Below are 20,371 nucleotides of genomic sequence, written 5' to 3' on the forward strand. Positions count from 1 at the left end.
GGCAGCCAACTCAATGGGAAAAAATTTTTGGAAACCATGTATCTGACAAAAGACTGATATCTTGCATATATAAAGAAATCCTACAATTCAATGACAATAGTACAGACAGCCCAATTATAAAATGGGCAAAAGATATGAAAAGACAGTTCTCTGAAGAGGAAATACAAATGGCCAAGAAACACATGAAAAAATGTTCAGCTTCACTAGCTATTAGAGAGATGCAAATTAAGACCACAATGAGATACCATCTCACACCAATTAGAATGGCTGCCATTAAACAAACAGGAAACTACAAATGCTGGAGGGGTTGTGGAGGAATTGGAACTCTTATTCATTGTTGGTGACACTCTGGAAGTCAGTCTGGCAGTTCCTTAGAAAACTAGATACAGAGTTACCCTTCAATCCAGCGATTGCACTTCTCGGTATATACCCGGAAGATCGGAAAGCAGTGACACGAACAGATATCTGCATGCCAATGTTCATAGCAGCATTATTCACAATTGCCAAGAGATGGAAACAACCCAAATGTCCTTCAACAGATGAGTGGATAAATAAAATGTGGTATATACACACGATGGAATACTACACGGCAGTAAGAAGGAACGATCTCATGAAACATATGACAACATGGATGAACCTTGAAGACATAATGCTGAGCGAAATAAGCCAGGCACAAAAAGAGAAATATTATATGCTACCAGTAATGTGAACTTTGAAAAATGTAAAACAAATGGTTTATAATTTAGAATGTAGGGGAACTAGCAATAGAGCGCAATTAAGGAAGGGGGAACAGTAATCCAAGAAGAACAGATAAGCTATCGTGGGTAAATTTAACGTTCTGGGAATGCCCAGGAATGACTATGGTCTGTTAATTTCTGATGCGTATAGTAGGAACAAATTCACAGAAATGTTGCTATATTAGGTAACTTTCTTGGGGTAGAGTCGAACATGTTGGAAGTAAAGTAGTTATCTTAGGTTAGTTGTCTTTTTCTTACTCCCTTGTTATGGTCTCTTTGCAATGTTCTTTTATTGTATGGTTTTTTTTTTTTATTTTTTTTTATCTTTTTATTTTTCATACAGTTGATTTAAAAAAAAAAGTTAAAAAAAAAAAAAAAACCAAGGGAAAAAATATGTAGAGCCCCCTTGAGGAGCCTGTGGAGAATGCAGGGGTATGGGCCTACCCCACCTCGATGGTTGCTAACATGACCACAGACATAGGGGACTGGTGGTTTGATGGGTTGAGCCCTCTACCACAGGATTTACCCTTGGGAAGACTGTTGCTGCAAAGGAGAAGCTAGGCCTCCCTAGAATTGTGCCTAAGAGCCTCCTCCCAAATGCCTCTTTGTTGCTCAGATGTGGCCCTCTCTCTCTAGCTAAGCCAACTTGTCAGGTGAAATCACTGCCCTCCCCACTACGTGGGATCAGACACCCAGGGGAGTGAATCTCCCTGGCAACGTGGAATATGACTCCTGGGGAGGAATCTAGACCCAGCATCGTGGGATGGAGAACATCTTCTTGACCAAAAGGGGGATGGAAAGGAAATGAAATAAGCTTCAGTGGCAGAGAGATTCCAAAAGGAGCCAGGAGGTCACTCTGGTAGGCACTCTTATGCACACTTTAGACAACCCTTTTTAGGTTCTAAAGAATTGGGGTAGCTGGTGGTGGATACCTGAAACTATCAAACTACAACCCAGAACCCATGAATCTCGAAGACAATTGTATAAAAATGTAGCTTATGAGGGGTGACAATGGGATTGGGAGAGCCATAAGGACCTCACTCCCCTTTGTCTAGTTTATGGATGGATGAGTAGAAAAATGGGGGAAGGAAACAAACAAACAGACAAAGGCACCCAATGTTCTTTTTTACTTTAATTGCTCTTTTTCACTTTAATTATTATTCTTGTTATTTTTGTGTGTGTGCTAATGAAGGTGTCAGGGATTGATTTAGGTGATGAATGTACAACTATGTAATGGTACTGTGAACAATCAAATGTACGATTTGTTTTGTATGACTGCATGGTATGTGAATATATCTCAATAAAATGAAGATTTAAAAAAAAAAAATTAACATAGCTTATGACCCAGCAATGCAACTCCTAGGCGCACACCCAAGAGAAGCATATATATATATATATAGTGCTATCGGATTGATAGTCAATGAGGTCAGTGGGAAACCTAGTAATTTATAAGTGAGGCATATATGAAATATGTCTGGGGAAAAGAGGCTCAGCAGTACTCAGAGATAAGTCTTAACATTCTTGCTACACAGTACTGTCATTTACTGAATACTGTGACTCTACTACAAATTATTTATTTTATTGTCTGGTAATGCTTTCTTATTTTTTACTAAACCTTTTTGTTTGTTTTTTTAAGGAAGTGTAATTAAGAACTGGATTTTCATTTCTCAAAAGAAGATGAGAAATGTGAAACCAGAAAAAAACACCTTTCAACATTTGTCATTGACCATGTGGATCACAAAGATACTCATGACTACATCAACATCTATGTCAAAATTTTACATTTATTTCAAAAGATTTTACCTAAAGATTGAAAGCACATGGCACATCACTTTTCACTGACATCAAATACCCATTATAAATTAGTTTTGCCCATTTTCAGTTTCTAGTTTTCTTGCACGTGCATAAAAGCTACAGTGATCATTATAAATACTTTTCTGCCGTGAACAGAAGAGGAATTTCACATGCAGTTAAATGACCCTTGATTCTTCAAGTAGAAAATCAGATAATTCCAATAATAGTTTAACTTTTCCATCAAATTTGTGTATTTACAGTAAAGCTTTTGAAAGCTCATTATGTTGAAGATAAAACATCTGATATTAGAGTCAATGCCATTGCAAGCTCAATTAAAAAGTTAAACTTTAAAGACAAAGTTTTTGCTTTTGAGAGGATAAAATGATTATTAATTTTGGTGGAGCACAGCATCATGGTAAAAACAATGTTCTCACCAAATTAAGAAACCTATAGAGCAAAAAAGAATTTGGAATAGGTCATAGTGAACACAAAATTTGTAACTGCACCTGAACAAGAAGTAATATTCTACCAATAGAATTGAAAACTGTAAAAATAGTCTAAATACTTTTAAAGTATTTTAAAAAATACAAAGAACAATGGAACGGTAAAATGTTTATGATGAAGCTAATATTGAAAACTAAAAGTTCTTTAACATGGCAGAATGAGTTTTCTCTGCTTCCTGTCATCAATAGGATTTTAGAAATGTTTGAGCAATGTTTTGAGAAATGTTTGTAAATCAGCCTAAGTTTGTTACAGTGATGTTAACTTTTTTGTAAATTATCCCTCCCAAATGTGGTTCAATTTTGTTTAAAATCATTGTAAATACTTGAAGCTTCTAGAAAATTGTGATTATTGAAAATAAAACCTGCCAAAAGAAAGACATTAAAATTTATCTTTACAAGAAGAAAGGAGAAATGAAATGCAGTAGTGCTAATAGTGTGCAAGATTTAATTTTGAAATTCTGTTAGTTGGCTTTGGAATATCTCAACTGTGGAAAGAATCTTTTGGTGGAACTCTGATTTTTAATTGGATAAATTTAGTATCTATACCAAAATAAAACTGAGAAATCTCTTACTTTGCAGCATTTAAATATGGCAAAACATTTTAAATTATTAAAAATTGAAATAACATACTGGAGCTGTTTTGTCTTGTAAAAATATTTCTTGAGGAATGGAGATAGCGACAATACCTAGGATATAATTACACATTAAAATGTTAATTTTTTTTATAAAACCTGCTATTTAATAGTTGGAAGAATATTTTCTCAAATAAAAATATTATGCAACCAGCCACTGTGTGTCTTCTTGTGGAAGGACACAACACGTGAACTCTTCTTGCAACAAAATAGAACAAAATAAAACTAAAAAACCTGGATCTGATTGAGCCTCTAGGTCTAACTACTAATTTTAGAGAAATACAGGAAACAGAAAAACATGTTAAATAACACCCTGAGATGTTGGATGTCCATAAGCAAAAGAATGAAGTTGGATCCCTATCTCACACTATATACAAAAATTTACTCAAATGAATTAAGGATATAAAAATAAGAGATAAGCCATAAAACTTTTAGAAGACAGCATAGGGGAAAACTTTCATGGCCTTGAATTTGACAATCAAAAGAAAAAATAGATAAAAGGAACTTCATCACAATTTTAAACTTTTGTACATCTAGGGATATTAAAAGGAAGCAAAAAGGAAACTTGCAGAAGAAAGTAAAGACTAACTATATATCTGATAAAGGTTTAATATCAGAACATATAAAGAACTCCTATAGCTCAACAACAAAAAGACAAACAATCCAATTTAAAAATGGGCAAAGGAGTGATTGTATATTTCGGATGGTTTGTATGGTATGTGAATATATCTCAATAAAACTGCATTAAAAAAAAGGCAAAGGACTTGAATAGGCATTTCTCCAAAGGAGATATACAAATGGCCAATTAGCACATGAAAAGATGCTCAACATCATTGGTCATCAGGGAATGCAAATCAAAACCATAATGAGATACCCAGTAGGATGGCTATTATTTTAAACATGGAAAATAGCAAGTGTTGGCAAAGTTGCAGAGAAATTGGAACCCTTGTACATTGTTGGTGGAATTGTAAAATGGTGCTGCCACTATGGAGAACAGTTCCTAAAAAAATTTAACATAGAATTACCATATGACCTCCCAATCTCACTTCTAGATATATCCTGAGAACTGAAAGCAAGGATAAGAACAGATATTCATATGAAGTGTTCATAACAGCATTATTCACAACAGCCAAAAGGTGGAAGCAATGCAAGTGTCCATCAGCATATGAATAGAAAAACAAAATATGGTATAAACATAAAATGGAATATTATTCAACCGTAAAAAGAAATGAAATTCTGATACATGCTACAACATGGATGAAACTTGAAGACATCAGGTTGAGTGAAATAAGCCACATACAAAAGGACAAATATTGTATGATTTTACTTATATATATTATAGCTAGAATAAGCAAATTCATAGAGACAGAAAGTAGATTATAGGTTACCAGGGGCTGGGAGTAGGGGGCGGAGGGGATGAGGAGATTTTGCTTAATGGGTGCAGAGTTTTTGTTTGGGGTGATAAAAAAGTTTTGATAATAGATGGTGGTGATGATAGCACATTGTGAATGTATCAATACCACTGAATTTTCACATGAAAATTGTTACAATGGGAAATTTGGGGCTGTATACGTGTTACCACAATAAAAAGTTAAAAAAAAAAAAAAAAGAGTAGAGCATGCCCCATGTGACACTGGGTAAGATGAAAGTATTTCTTTCCTGTGTGTGTTTCTATGTCATTTCAACTTCAGGTTGTGTACTCAGATTATAAATAAACCACCTTCCTCTGGCCTAATTAAATCATTATAATCAAGTCTATTTGAAAATAAACAGATGTCACAGCATCTTGAACATATAGTTTAACTATATTTAGAACAATGATCTAATTAGAAGGTATAGACAAAAATATAGGATTAACAAGGATTTGTAACAGTAAACTTATTAAAATTTAAAAAAAAAATTTGTGTGTGTGTGTATTTGAAGCCACTTTAAATAGTAAGAGACTCTATGCTCAGGCAAATGACCAACCAGAATATTTTTAACCAGTATGATGGCCAAATCACTTTGGTCCTCCTCAAGAAATAAAGGAGAATGGAGGAAGTGTCAGAAGCTTGGAGAAAATATAATGTCCAAATTTTAAGAGTGGAAGACAGTTAAGGTCTGAAATAAATAAATAAATATATATATATATATATATATATATATATATATATATATATATATAGAGAGAGAGAGAGAGAGAGAGAGAGAGAGGTTGGCATTAATCAAGGGAAAATGGTAAACACTGTATTAAAAGGACGGTGGGTAAGTGTTTTGGAATGAAGACTGTAATCACAGCGCACCAAGAACAAATTATGCTAGACGAAACTCATTATGCTTTCTGATAAGGTCTCTAAGTTGATAAGAAAATGCCAAAGACTTAGTAGATCTTGTTTTCAGGAAGGTATCTGGTAAATTCTGTCATAATAGCCTTATGATGAGATGTAGAAATAAGAGCTAGATGAGAACACAGTCTAGAATTTGTGGACCACGGATGAGGAGTTTGTTGATAGACCAGTGTCAATCTGGCAGGAGTTCTGTGGCAGAAAAGTAGTTTACACAGAGTCCATTTCAGTGTAATACCCATGTGTCTCAATTGGATTATTCACTCCGTAACATTGGGTGCCTAAAGAAGGAAAAGAGGCTCATTTATTGGGGGTGGGCATTCATCCCCTTGAAAGAGATATGGCTTACAAGGAGGTGGAAATCATTTCCCCTGTACTGATGTTTGCCTGTGCAGTTTCTCATATTTCCCATCCAAGAGAAAGCTGGAGGAATTGGATTGGGTCTCAGGGCATCCTCCTCACAGAACGTCATGTGACTCAAACCTTTTACACTGCTTCTTCCTATGGAAATATTATAGTTAAGTGACAAAAGCAAGGATGAATAGCACAATAACATTTGTTTAAAAATATAAATATATATATTTGTATAAGTGTAAGTATTGCAGGCCTTGCTAGCAGGGAAACTGGAAGGCAACAGGGTACTGAAGTGAGAACTCTTGACTATTTGAATTTCTTTCTTGTGATGTGCATGAATTAACTCTATTAATTTGGAAAGGGAGGGGAAGGGAGGAAGGGAGGAAGGGAGGAAGGAAGGAAGGAAGGAAGGAAGGAAGGGAGGGAGGGAGGAAGGAAGGGAAGGAGGAAGGAAGGGAGGAAGGAAGGGAGGAAGGGAGAGAGAGAGATAAAGAGGAAGGGAGGGGGAAGGGAGGAAATTTCTTTATTTCAATAGCCTCCTCCCCTCAGCTTCTGTCCTTTAGACTAGAGCAAAACCTAGCTTTTCACTGGTTCTTCTCACAATACTGTTACTTCTGTTTGGGGGCTATTTCCTCCCAGAATATGGCAGAAGAGTAGGGGTCTAATACTACAACTTCAACTGCTCCACAAACTCGGCAGTATAATAATGGCATCTTTATATTCTCTCTCTCTCTCTCTCTCTCTCTCTCTCTCTCTCTCTCTCTCTCTCTCTCTCTCCTCTCTCTCTCCCCCCCTCCTCCCTCCCTCCTTCTCTCTCTCTCTTTCTGACAACCGAATTTCTGACTCTGAGCCTCCATTCTCCCAGGTTCTCTGCTCCTTCCCCAAGGTTGTACCACAGTCCTGGAATCTTATACAATGCCAAGGAATGGTGGAGGGCAAGGCAGGAGTTTGTGGATGACCTTCAAGTGATAGACTGTTGGTCATTAGTGGACACAGGTTACCACAGGTCACTACTAAGAGGCCTATTGTCCCACCAGCATGGTCCCTCCAGGTCTCCAGTGTCTCCAGGTGTCTTCTGCTTCTAGGCTACAGATGGAACCCAGGTTTCCTATGGTCCTATCTGCCACAAGGCCAGTCCTCTTTCAAGCCTTGCCACCACCCTAGGAAGAGTGGGCAGCTGTCAGAAAGCAGGTCCAAATTCTTGCTTTTCTAGGACACAAGACCTCTCTTTATTCTTCCTCCAACTACATTACCTTACTTAAGAAAATACATCTGAGAATTCAAAACATTCTCTGACTTTATTCCCTGTCACACCATATACTCTCACACCTCTGCCTGGAACACCTCTCCCATCATCTGCCTAAATCCTATCTTGTTCCTAAGAGTGATTTAAACATCATTTCCCTTTGGAAGCTTTCCTTGCACTGGGCACCTCCGCTGTCCAGTACTCCCCAACATGTCTCCTTTTCAGCACTTACCACATTTGAGTTTCAAGCATCGATAATCTTATTCCTGTTGGTACCACTTTGCCAAGCTCTTGCTTAATAGGTGACTTTGTTACTTGTTCCCTAATTATCTACTAAGTCTCTCCAACAATATAGTAAGCTTGCAAAGGAAAGGGCCTATCCCTGCATGTGTGCATGTGTGCATGCATGTACGTGTCTTCCCTGAATAGGCTTAAGACATACTCCAAACCCCCCCAATAAAAACACAGTATCAAATAAATGCTCATTGAAAAGTAAGCCAGTCTACTTTATAGCAAATTATTTTTCAGCAAGCAAAAGGGAAAATATCAATGATGTTATTTTATTATAATGTACTTTGTTATACTATTTACTAATATGCCATGAGAAATCAACCTCATTTATCCAGTTAGTTTTCTCCTTGAAGAGGAAACCTTAATAGCACCTTTTTCTAGTCAGAATTATCTGGTTTTTTTATTCATGGTATTTCACTTTGTCCACCAGATGCAGAATCTCACATGGCCATAACTTAACTTACTCATTTGACAAACTTTAATCGGGTGTCTCCTACATCCAAGTGTTGTTTTGGACATGGTAAAAAACAAATGAATAAATCAAAGCTTACATTCTGGGGGAGGGGGATACAGGTAATAAATAAATAGCACAACAAGCAAAACACTATAAAGAAAACATGAGGTACCATAGCAAGAAAGAGATTAATGAGTTGATTTCCTTTGGAATGGGGAACTAATCTTGAATTAGACAAATACAGAGGTCAACAGGAGAGAGCTGATGGTAGTGGTTAAAAACAAGGACCTTCAGATTAAATGGAACTGGATTCAAATCCAGTTCCATCATCACTCTGTGGCATTGGACAAATCACTTAACTTTACTAAGCCCAGCTGGCTCATCAATAAAAAGGGGATAATAATAAACACTCTTTCCCATAAGGTGATTATGAGAATTACACTTGATCTTAGCCAAAAGGTCAAGAAGTGATAACTATGAGAATTAAATAAGATAATTCACACAAAACGCTTAACACAGTGTCAGGCACATAGCAGGTAATTAGTACATAGTAGCCATTATTAGGATATATTTAAAACAGGGAATAATATTGCTGAACAATTACTTCAGAATCAGGTTTCCTTACACAACATTATATGTTGGGAAAAAATATTCATTAACTCTAAAACTACTTACTGAGAAATATAGAGGATGCTGAGTCACATCACCCAGATTGCTCCTTTGGGATGAGCGGCTCATTCCTCTAACAACTGCCTAGAGTTTGGCTGCTAAAGACATAGCTGATAACCACTTTGGGAATTGTCCTGGACTGAACCACCTCAGCCAAGGTTATGGCCCTTTCTGGTTGATGCTGGGGTACAAAAGCCAACCCTCTTGTCTCAATTTGGAACCATTTTGAAAGGTCATCCTTGCTCCAGCATTCCCTGTGAGACTGGCTGAGGCCTCTGTGGCTACCTCTTCTGCTTTCCTCACTCCCTCACAGGGGTTGTTCCTGAGATGACTCCCCATTAAATTCTTGCTCACCAATCTCCATTTCAGAATCTACTTCCCCAGGGAGTCTGAATGAAGTCAAGCAACCACCATATGACAAGGCACTGCTTTAGAGTAGGATTGGCAAACTTTTTCTATAAAGGGACAGATAGTAAATGTTTTAGGCTTTGCAGTCCTTAAAGTCTCTGTCACATCTACTCAAGCTGCCATTGTAGCATGAAAGCAGCCACAGATAATATGTAAACAAATGAGTGTGGCTGTGTTCCAATAGCACTTTTATTTACAGATACTGAAATTTGAATTTCATATAATTTTCATGTGTCACAAAATACTGTTCTTTTGATTTTTTTCCCAACCATTAAAAAATGGAAAAACATTTTTAACTCACAGGAGTTAAAAAAAAAACAGACAGCAGGCTGGATTTGGTCCCCTGGCCACAGTTTCCTAACCCCTGAGCTAGAGGAAAGCAGTAGAGCAGTACAGTAAAACTATGAAGCTTCCATTCTAATGAATGGGTTTGAAGAATTTGATATCATGGAACCCTCAAGTTTGTAACCCTGTTTGGGAGATACAGAAGACCCATTTCCTGGCTCTAACAGGGTCAAGAGAGCATGGGGAATTCCAGGCATGCAAGGATGGTTCAACATAAGAAAATCAATCAATGTATTACAACACATTAAAAATTCGAAAGGGAAAAATCAAATGATCATCTCAATAGATGCTGAAAAAGCATTTGACAAAATCCAACATCCGTTTTTGATAAAAACACTTCAAAAGGTAGGAATTGAAGGAAACTTCCTCAATATGATAAAGAGCATATATGAAAAACCCGCAGCCAGCATAGTACTCAATGGTGAGAGACTGAAAGCCTTCCCTCTAAGATCAGGAACAAGACAAGGATGCCCACTGTCACCACTGTTATTCAACATTGTGCTGGAAGTGCCAGCCAGGGCAATCCAGCAAGACAAAGAAATAAAAGGCATCCAAATTGGAAAAGAAGAAGTAAAACTGTCATTGTTTGCAGATGATATGATCTTATATCTGGAAAACCCTGAGAAATCGACGATACAGCTACTAGAGCTAATAAACAAATTTAGCAAAGTAGCGGGATACAAGATTAATACACATAAGTCAGTAATGTTTCTATATGCTAGAAATGAACAAACTGAAGAGACACTCAAGAAAAAGATACCATTTTCAATAGCAACTAAAAAAATCAAGTACCTAGGAATCAACTTAACCAAAGATGTAAAAGACCTATACAAAGAAAACTACATAACTCTACTAAAAGAAATAGAAGGGGACCTTAAAAGATGGAAAAATATTCCATGTTCATGGATAGGAAGGCTAAATGTCATTAAGATGTCAATTCTACCCAAACTCATCTACAGATTCAATGCAATCCCAATCAAAATTCCAACAGCCTACTTTGCAGACTTGGAAAAGCTTGTTATCAAATTTATTTGGAAAGGGAAGATGCCTCGAATTGCTAAAGACACTCTAAAAAAGAAAAACGAAATGGGCGGACTTACACTCCCTGACTTTGAAGCTTATTATAAAGCCACAGTTGTCAAAACAGCATGGTACTGGCACAAAGATAGACATATAGATCAATGGAATCGAATTGAGAATTCACAGATAGACCCTCAGATCTATGGCCGACTGATCTTTGATAAGGCCCCCAAAGTCACTGAACTGAGTCATAATGGTCTTTTCAACAAATGGGGCTGGGAGAGTTGGATATCCATATCCAAAAGAATGAAAGAGGACCCTTACCTCACACCCTACACAAAAATTAACTCAAAATGGACCAAAGATCTCAATATAAAAGAAAGTACCATAAAACTCCTAGAAGATAATGTAGGAAAACATCTTCAAGACCTTGTATTAGGCTGCCACTTCCTAGACTTTACACCCAAAGCACAAGCAACAAAAGAAAAAATAGATAAATGGGAACTCCTCAAGCTTAGAAGTTCCTGCACCTCAAAGGAATTTCTCAAAAAGGTAAAGAGGCAGCCAACTCAATGGGAAAAAAATTTTTGGAAACCATGTATCTGACAAAAGACTGATATCTTGCATATATAAAGAAATCCTACAACTCAATGACAATAGTACAGACAGCCCAATTATAAAATGGGCAAAAGATATGAAAAGACAGTTCTCTGAAGAGGAAATACAAATGGCCAAGAAACACATGAAAAAATGTTCAGCTTCACTAGCTATTAGAGAGATGCAAATTAAGACCACAATGAGATACCATCTCACACCGATTAGAATGGCTGCCATTAAACAAACAGGAAACTACAAATGCTGGAGGGGATGTGGAGAAATTGGAACTCTTATTCACTGTTGGTGGGACTGTATAATGGTTCAGCCACTCTGGAAGTCAGTCTGGCAGTTCCTTAGAAAACTAGATATAGAGTTACCGTTCGATCCAGCGATTGCACTTCTCGGTATATACCCGGAAGATCGGAAAGCAGTGACACGAACAGATATCTGCACGCCAATGTTCATAGCAGCATTATTCACAATTGCCAAGAGATGGAAACAACCCAAATGTCCTTCAACAGATGAGTGGATAAATAAAATGTGGTATATACACACGATGGAATACTACACGGCAGTAAGAAGGAACGATCTCGTGAAACATATGACAACATGGATGAACCTTGAAGACATAATGCTGAGCGAAATAAGCCAGGCACAAAAAGAGAAATATTATATGCTACCACTAATGTGAACTTTGAAAAATGTAAAACAAATGGTTTATAATGTAGAATGTAGGGGAACTAGCAATAGAGAGCAATTAAGGAAGGGGGAACAATAATCCAAGAAGAACAGATAAGCTATTTAACGTTCTGGGGATGCCCAGGAATGACTATGGTCTGTTAATTTCTGATGGATATAGTAGGAACAAGTTCACAGAAATGTTGCTATATTAGGTAACTTTCTTGGGGTAAAGTAGGAACACGTTGGAAGTAAAGCAGTTATCTTAGGTTAGTTGTCTTTTTCTTACTCCCTTGTTATGGTCTCTTTGAAATGGTCTTTTATTGTATGTTTTTTTTTTTTTAATTTTTTTTTTCATACAGTTGATTTAAAAAAGAAAAAAAAGAAAAAAAAAAAGGAAAAAAATATGTAGTGCCCCCTTGAGGAGCTGTGGAGAATGCAGGGGTATTGGCCTACCCCACCTCGATGGTTGCTAACATGACCACAGACATAGGGGACTGGTGGTTTGATGGGTTGAGCCCTCTACCATAAGTTTTACCCTTGGGAAGACGGTTGCTGCAAAGGAGAGGCTAGGCCTCCCTATAATTGTGCCTAAGAGCCTCCTCCCGAATGCCTCTTTGTTGCTCAGATGTGGCCCTCTCTCTCTAGCTAAGCCAAGTTGAAAGGTGAAATCACTGCCCTCCCCACTACGTGGGATCAGACACCCAGGGGAGTGAATCTCCCTGGCAACGTGGAATATGACTCCCGGGGAGGAATGTAGACCTGGCATCGTGGGACGGAGAACATCTTCTTGACCAAAAGGGGGATGTGAAAGGAAATGAAATAAGCTTCAGTGGCAGAGAGATTCCAAAAGGAGCCGAGAGGTCACTCTGGTGGGCACTCTTACGCACACTTTAGACAACCCTTTTTAGGTTCTAAAGAATTGGGGTAGCTGGTGGTGGATACCTGAAACTATCAAACTACAACCCAGAACCCATGAATCTCGAAGACAATTGTATAAAATGTAGCTTATGAGGGGTGACAATGGGATTGGGAAAGCCATAAGGACCACACTCCACTTTGTCTAGTTTATGGATGGATGAGTAGAAAAATAGGGGAAGGAAACAAACAAACAAACAGACAAAGGTACCCAGTGTTCTTTTTTACTTCAATTGCTCTTTTTCACTTTAATTATTATTCTTGTTATTTTTGTGTGTGTGCTAATGAAGGTGTCAGGGATTGATTTAGGTGATGAATGTACAACTATGTAATGGTACTGTGAACAATCGAATGTACGATTTGTTTTGTATGACTGCATAGTATGTGAATATATCTCAATAAAATGAAGATTAAAAAAAAAAGAGAGCATGGGGAGAAGGAAGAGAAAAATAAGATTCATAATTTCTTTTGAAGCTTAGTACTTCAAGAAAATCATACACAACAAAATAAAACAAAATATTTTAAATAGTCACTATGTGTTGTTCTCCACTTAGAAATCATCTCCACTAGAAAATAGAACTAGGGGATTTGAGTGGCTGTTTTGTGGCTATGGCTGTAACTAAGTAATCATTCAAAAATAAAAACGCAATTGAATTTGCTAGAATTTTAATGTGTATAAGGAACGTATCTTTAAATGATCTGATAACAGAATAGAGAAAAGAGTTATAAACATATCTTTTAGAAAAAATATTTGAACCTGACTTTCTACCTAAACATGACAGCCTTCTACAGTCCATTTCCCCCAAAAAGAAACAACTTGTAGGAATTTATTTTAGTAACAAATGTATTCTCAACTCTTTACCCAGAAGCCTTTTGGCTTTTTAGTTTTGTGATGGTGTGCTTCCTTCTTATTTGGCTTCTTTTTCTTCTTTTTCAATATCTATATTTCCTTAGATGAATCATAACCTTTTCTTTTTTATCATTTTTATTTTTGCTTACTTTGCTGTATAAACCTCTCTTTGAAATAATTCTTTATAGTTCTTTTTCCACATTTCTTCATTATATGTAATGTTATGAGGTTTCCCCTTAATTCACTCCTGACTTATAGCTGACCTTTACATCTCTAGCTCTGAACTTGCCTTCACGAACCACTTCTGCACATTCTCAGAACAAATGTAATCAAGTGTTGCTTTGGGTTTGAGTAGTTGAGATAGAGGAATGAAAGGATCCTCTCTATGGATTCACATTACTATACTGAGAAATATGGAGACTAGGAGTGCTGATTTCAGTTGAGGTTGAGGTTGAAACCAGTTGTAACAGGCGGTTAATGACTATGTCTCTCGCTTTTGAGGTCCCCAGGTTCTTCTCTCTGGACACTTGAAGACTAATTTGATCTACGCTTGTCATGATGAGCTCAGATGCCAGAATCTGGGTAGGGGAACTGTCATGAAATACAGTGTCCATAATGTACTGTTTATATAACTCCACCACCTTCTGCTCCAGGTATTCATTGAGCATTGCATTAGAAACAGGCTTCTGCATTTGCAGGCTGCTTTTCTCTTTGATGCTGGTTATTCTCCAGTAGGATGAGTACCGCTGGATAGGTTTTGGGGGAAAGTCAATTGACTGAGTGGAAATGGAATCCTCCATTGGCAAAGAAATCTCTGACGACTTCAGCAAAGGGCCATATTCAAAACTGCTCTTGGAGGGAAAATCTGTTGTCACGGAATTAATGGCCATCACCTGACCCCCTGCAATATGTAAGTCATTGTAATTCTTGCAAATACTTTGACAGGAAGGTGGAACCAAGTAAGTTTCTCTGCTTGTGCTGGGGTCTCTACATATTTCAACTGTAGTTGTGGTTGGACTTTCAAACACAGGATTGGGGTTTGTCTGTAGCATTGTGAGTCTCTGATTTCTGCTGTGCTGGTTCTCTCTCGAATGCACTGAAGGAATAAACTTGCCAGAGGTTTGGCAGCTCACGTAGAGACTTCTGACCTGTGTTTCATTCACAGAGGAATAGGAAAGGGTGGTAGCAGAATTCATCTCCTCTTTCTTTTCTTCAGCCACCTGCTCCTTACAAGATGCACAACCCCAGTGGATATCATTCCAGTAGGCAAGTCCACTGAGATACGCTTCTGACAGCATTCTGGAAAGAGAGTTGATGAGTAACAATGGAGTAAAATAAGATTGGAATTTCAGAAGTTGGCAGTTAACATACAAAAAAAAAGTAAAGGACAATAAATGAAGCCATTTCATTCATTCACCCAGCCGTCACTATGGCATGGGCTAGACATATCAAGATGCTATGTATAACGATAATAATGACGAGGATACAGCTCTATCTTTCAGGAAGTTTCTCACTGGATACAAACAAGTCCAATATTATATCACTGAGAGTTATAATAGTGATAGGCAGATAGAAAGTACAGAGGAGGGGCCCCTAACACAGCCTGTGGCAAAGGGGAGGAAGGCATGGGATGTGTCACAGAGGTGGTGATATTTCAGCTGGATTGTGAACAGTAAAAAGGAGTTCCAGCCATAGGCACAGAGTTATAATATAATATGGTGGTATGACCAAGTCACGATATATCAAGAAGTAGAATAAGTAGAAGGGATTGGGAAAATAGAATGGAATTGAATCATGAAGGGACTTGGGAGGCATGTGAAAGCATCTGCACTTTGTCCCACAGGAAATGGAGAGAGATTGAAAAGTTGTAAATTGGGAAGCAATATCGCTGGTCTGGACAGTGGGTTATGAGAAAAATAATGAGGAAATATGTGGCAAATTCTACTGAAAACCAGAGATGTGTGTTACTTCTCTTTGTATTTTATTCCTAGGAGCTAGCACAGTTACTTGCATTTAGGAGATAACAAAAGATATTAGTTCATTCGAATTAAATAATTGATGCCGATTGTATGGTATAAAATTATTTCACTATCAGCCCATCATGAACGACCATGAAGCCTCGCCTATCTTTGCAGCTCAGTTGGAATTTCTTACTCTATCACTCCCATTTTTCAGAATACTTTCTGGGAATGTCTATGCAACCAGTTGATGTGTTCTCCTCAACCCTGGTTACTAAAAAAGGTGGTTTCCTGACCCAGGGCCTTTCCTCCCCACCCTCAGCAGTTGTCACTGGAGTCAAGAGGGGCTAGAATAGGCTAGAAACAGCAGCTGCATTTTCTAAAAATGGAATACATTTTTGGGGCAACAGACCATAGCAAGGAAAACGGGTCCTCTTTGGTCAGGCATCTAAACCAAACCTGTCAACTTTAGCCTGAAATTGAAAAGCCAAATTAGAAAAGAAGGAATTTTTTTAACCATAAGTAAGGGTCCATTAAAAAAAATTAGTATCCCTTACATTCACATAGATATTATTTTCTAAGTACATAAAATGTGTTCCCCCTTTTAAAAAATTTTATAAGGGTCATATTTTAAATATTTTCACTTTTGGAACTGTTTAAAGACATATTCAGCAAATTTATCAATTATCTAAATGTTTACTACATGCCAGGAACTGTTATGCACCATAAAGATAGAAAGTTAAAGGTCTTCAGTAAACTTGCGAAGTACTTGTTGTATGCTAAGCATACTTACCTTTTAAGGATAAAGAAAATGTTGCTCTTTCCTGACAAATCATTCTAAGGTGCTTCTGCCCTCAACAAGCTTAACAGTCAGGTGAAAGGGGAAATCTTACATATGCGAGAAGATAATTAACAGAGCAAAAGAGTTTATCATAAAGGACTAATAGTGATGGCAGTTACTTCATGACCCTCTCCACCCCTCCCCACCCAGGCTGTAGTTAGGGCATTCCACCTTCAAGACTTTGGAATATCATTGTGGAAAACCAGAGCAAGAACACCATTCTTGGCTTTTGAGTTTCTAAACGGACTTTTGGCGGAAACAATAGTTTTGGAGAAACAGCCATTAAGATACCATAACCTGAGCTTTTAAAGATCAGAATCCAGAACCCTGAAGTAGACTGAGTCCTCTGTGGGGGTAAACAGTATGACATCCACCTTCCAGGCAGGATATTGCAAAAGTATTCTGGGAAATCTGACTAATCCAAGAGGAAAAGAAACTTACATCAGAAGTTCTCCAACTAAACTGGGCAACCAGATCACCCTCCACTCAAGCTCATAAATTGATAAAGTCCACTGAGCTTTTTAGATGCCCATCCTTAAACATGAGCAGAATTTTGAAACATCTGAAGAAATCTCTGACATAAGATAAATCAAAACAGCAACCTGGAACTACTGAACTCTAAGGGGGTTGGGGTGCAATCTACCATTAATATTCTCAAAGAGCTAAGAGATAATATTACAAATCTTGAATTAAGAATGGGATGCTATTTAAAAAAAGAAGTATTCTGAAACTCTTGAAAATTAAAAATGATAGAGATTTTAAAACTCAGTAGAATGATTGGAAGGTAAAATTGAGGCATCCTTCCATTTTGAAAATAGAACAAAATTATAAGATGGAAAATCATAGAGAAAAGGTAAAATTAGCAGACCAGTCCAGGAGGTCAAATATCTGAATAATAGGAAGTTCAGAAAGAGAACAGAGGAAAAACAGGGGAGAAATTCAAAGAAACAATTCAAGCATATTTTCCAAAACTGAAAGAGTTGAGTTTCCAAAGTGAAAGTGACTGTCATGTACCAGAATACTGGGGTTAAAGAAGACCTACAGTTTGTAAAATGTTAGAACCCTGGGAACAAAGGGAAGATCCTATAAGTTTATAGAGAGAGAAAAAAAACAAAAAAACAGGCCACATAAAAAGACTAAGAACCAGAATCTTCAGCAGCATGGGAAACAAGAAGACAATGAAAATTTTTGAAGGAAAATTATTTTCAGCCTAGAATTCTATGACCAAATTATCTATCAAGTACAAAGACAGAAGAAATATATTTTTACGTCACAAGTCTCTAATAATTCATCTCCCAGGCACCTTTCTCAGGAAGTCATTGGAGGATGTGCGCCACTGAAAGAAGTAAATCAAGAAAGAGATCAGAGATAAGGGAAACAGGAAATCCAGTACAGGAGAGAGGCAAAGGAGTCCTTAGGCTGAGATAATGTGAACCCCTGTTCTGGGCCATACATTAGAAATGGATGAAGACTCTGGTCTTCCTTCAATTGTGTCCCTTCCAACAGTGTGAGGAGTCCTAGGGGCCAACGGATAGAACCCACCCAGCCTCTACACCACCACCTCCTAAATTACCACATTCCTGCTATTCAGAACTTCAGAATTCCCTGCCCAAATCTCCCAGACCCAATGGCAGGGTCTGCAAAGGCTTTTCCCCAAATCCACATTAATCCCATGGACACTGGATGATCACTGTCCTATAAAGAGTGGCATCTGGATAGTTCATCCCTTTCAAGGAGTGTTTGAAAGGAGGTATCAAAAGATGGTGAATGATCTTATGGAAATTAAAGAAACTGTTGACCAAATTAAAAAGATTCTGGACACTCATAGTACAAGACTAGAGGAAGTTGAACAACGAATCAGTGACCTGGAAGATGACAGAATGGAAAATGAAAGCATAAAAGAAAGAATGGGGAAAAAAATTGAAAAACTCGAAATGGACCTCAGGGATATGATAGATAATATGAAACGTCCGAATATAAGACTCATTGGTGTCCCAGAAGGGGAAGAAAAGGGTAAAGGTCTAGGAAGAGTATTCAAAGAAATTGTTGGGGAAAACTTCCCAAATCTTCTAAACAACATAAATACACAAATCATAAATGCTCAGCGAACTCCAAATAGAATAAATCCAAAAAAACCCACTCCGAGACATATACTGATCACACTGTCAAACATAGAAGAGAAGGAGCAAGTTCTGAAAGCAGCAAGAGAAAAGCAATTCACCACATACAAAGGAAACAGCATAAGACTAAGTAGTGACTACTCAGCAGCCACCATGGAGGCCAGAAGGCAGTGGCACGATATATTTAAAATTCTGAGTGAGAGGAATTTCCAGCCAAGAATACTTTATCCAGCAAAGCTCTCCTTCAAATTTGAGGGAGAGCTTAAATTTTTCACAGACAAAGAAATGCTGAGAGAATTTGCTAACAAGAGACCTGCCCTACTGGAGATACTAAAGGGAGCCCTACAGACAGAGAAACAAAGACAGGACAGAAAGACGTGGAGAAAGGTTCAGTACTAAAGAGATTCGGTATGGGTACAATAAAGGATATTAATAGAGAGAGGGAAAAATATGGCAAACATAATCCAAAGAATAAGACGGCTGATTCAAGAAATGCCTTCACGGTTTTAACGTTGAATGTAAATGGATTAAACTCCCCAATTAAAAGATATAGATTCGCAGAATGGATCAAAAAAAATGAACCATCAATATGTTGCATACAAGAGACTCATCTTAGACACAGGGACACAAAGAAACTGAAAGTGAAAGGATGGAAAAAAATATTTCATGCAAGCTACAGCCAAAAGAAAGCAGGTGTAGCAATATTAATCTCAGATAAAATAGACTTCAAATGCAGGGATGTTTTGAGAGACAAAGAAGGCCACTACATACTAATAAAAGGGGCAATTCAGCAAGAAGAAATAACAATCGTAAATGTCTATGAACCCAATCAAGGTGCCACAAAATACATGAGAGAAACACTGGCAAAACTAAAGGAAGCAATTGATGTTTCCACAATAATTGTGGGAGACTTCAACACATCACTCTCTCCTATAGATAGATCAACCAGACAGAAGACCAATAAGGAAATTGAAAACCTAAACAATCTGATAAATGAATTACATTTAACAGACATCTACAGGACATTACATCCCAAATCACCAGGATACACATACTTTTCTAGTGCTCACGGAACTTTCTCCAGAATAGATCATATGCTGGGACATAAAACAAGCCTCAGTAAATTTAAAAAGATTGAAATTATTCAAAGCACATTCTCTGACCACAATGGAATACAATTAGAAGTCAATAACCATCAGAGACTTAGAAAATTCACAAATACCTGGAGGGTAAACAACACACTCCTAAACAATCAGTGGGTTAAAGAAGAAATAGCAAGAGAAATTGCTAAATATATAGAGACGAATGAAAATGAGAACACAACATACCAAAACCTATGGGATGCAGCAAAAGCAGTGCTAAGGGGGAAATTTATAGCACTAAACGCATATATTAAAAAGGAAGAAAGAGCCAAAATCAAAGAACTAATGGATCAACTGAAGAAGCTAGAAAACGAACAGCAAACCAATCCTAAACCAAGTACAAGAAAAGAAATAACAAGGATTAAAGCAGAAATAAATGACATAGAGAACAAAAAAACAATAGAGAGGATAAATATCACCAAAAGTTGGTTCTTTGAGAAGATCAACAAGATTGACAAGCCCCTAGCTAGACTGACAAAATCAAAAAGAG

At 37.4% G+C, this 20,371-nt stretch overlaps 1 protein-coding gene across 8 annotated transcripts in view; it reads right to left on the reverse strand.

Moving 5' to 3' along the window:
• Positions 1-20,371, reverse strand: part of TASL (TLR adaptor interacting with endolysosomal SLC15A4) — a 301,857-nt gene that overhangs the window by 143,915 nt on the left and 137,571 nt on the right. For 6 of the 8 annotated variants that reach the window (XM_037820993.1, XM_037820988.1, XM_037820989.1 and 3 more), the window contains one exon: positions 13,342-15,119. The exons of 1 other annotated variant lie outside the window; for it this stretch is intronic. In XM_037820993.1, coding sequence (XP_037676921.1) covers positions 14,204-15,118 — 915 coding nt within the window. In that variant the 5' untranslated portion in view covers position 15,119 and the 3' untranslated portion in view covers positions 13,342-14,203. Of the gene's footprint in view, positions 1-13,341; positions 15,120-20,371 lie in introns of those variants that run through there. One more of the 8 variants, XM_037820990.1, reaches the window with a different exon arrangement.

This window comes from Choloepus didactylus, chromosome X (genome assembly GCF_015220235.1).
Source record: "Choloepus didactylus isolate mChoDid1 chromosome X, mChoDid1.pri, whole genome shotgun sequence".
Taxonomy (NCBI): domain Eukaryota; kingdom Metazoa; phylum Chordata; class Mammalia; order Pilosa; family Megalonychidae; genus Choloepus; species Choloepus didactylus.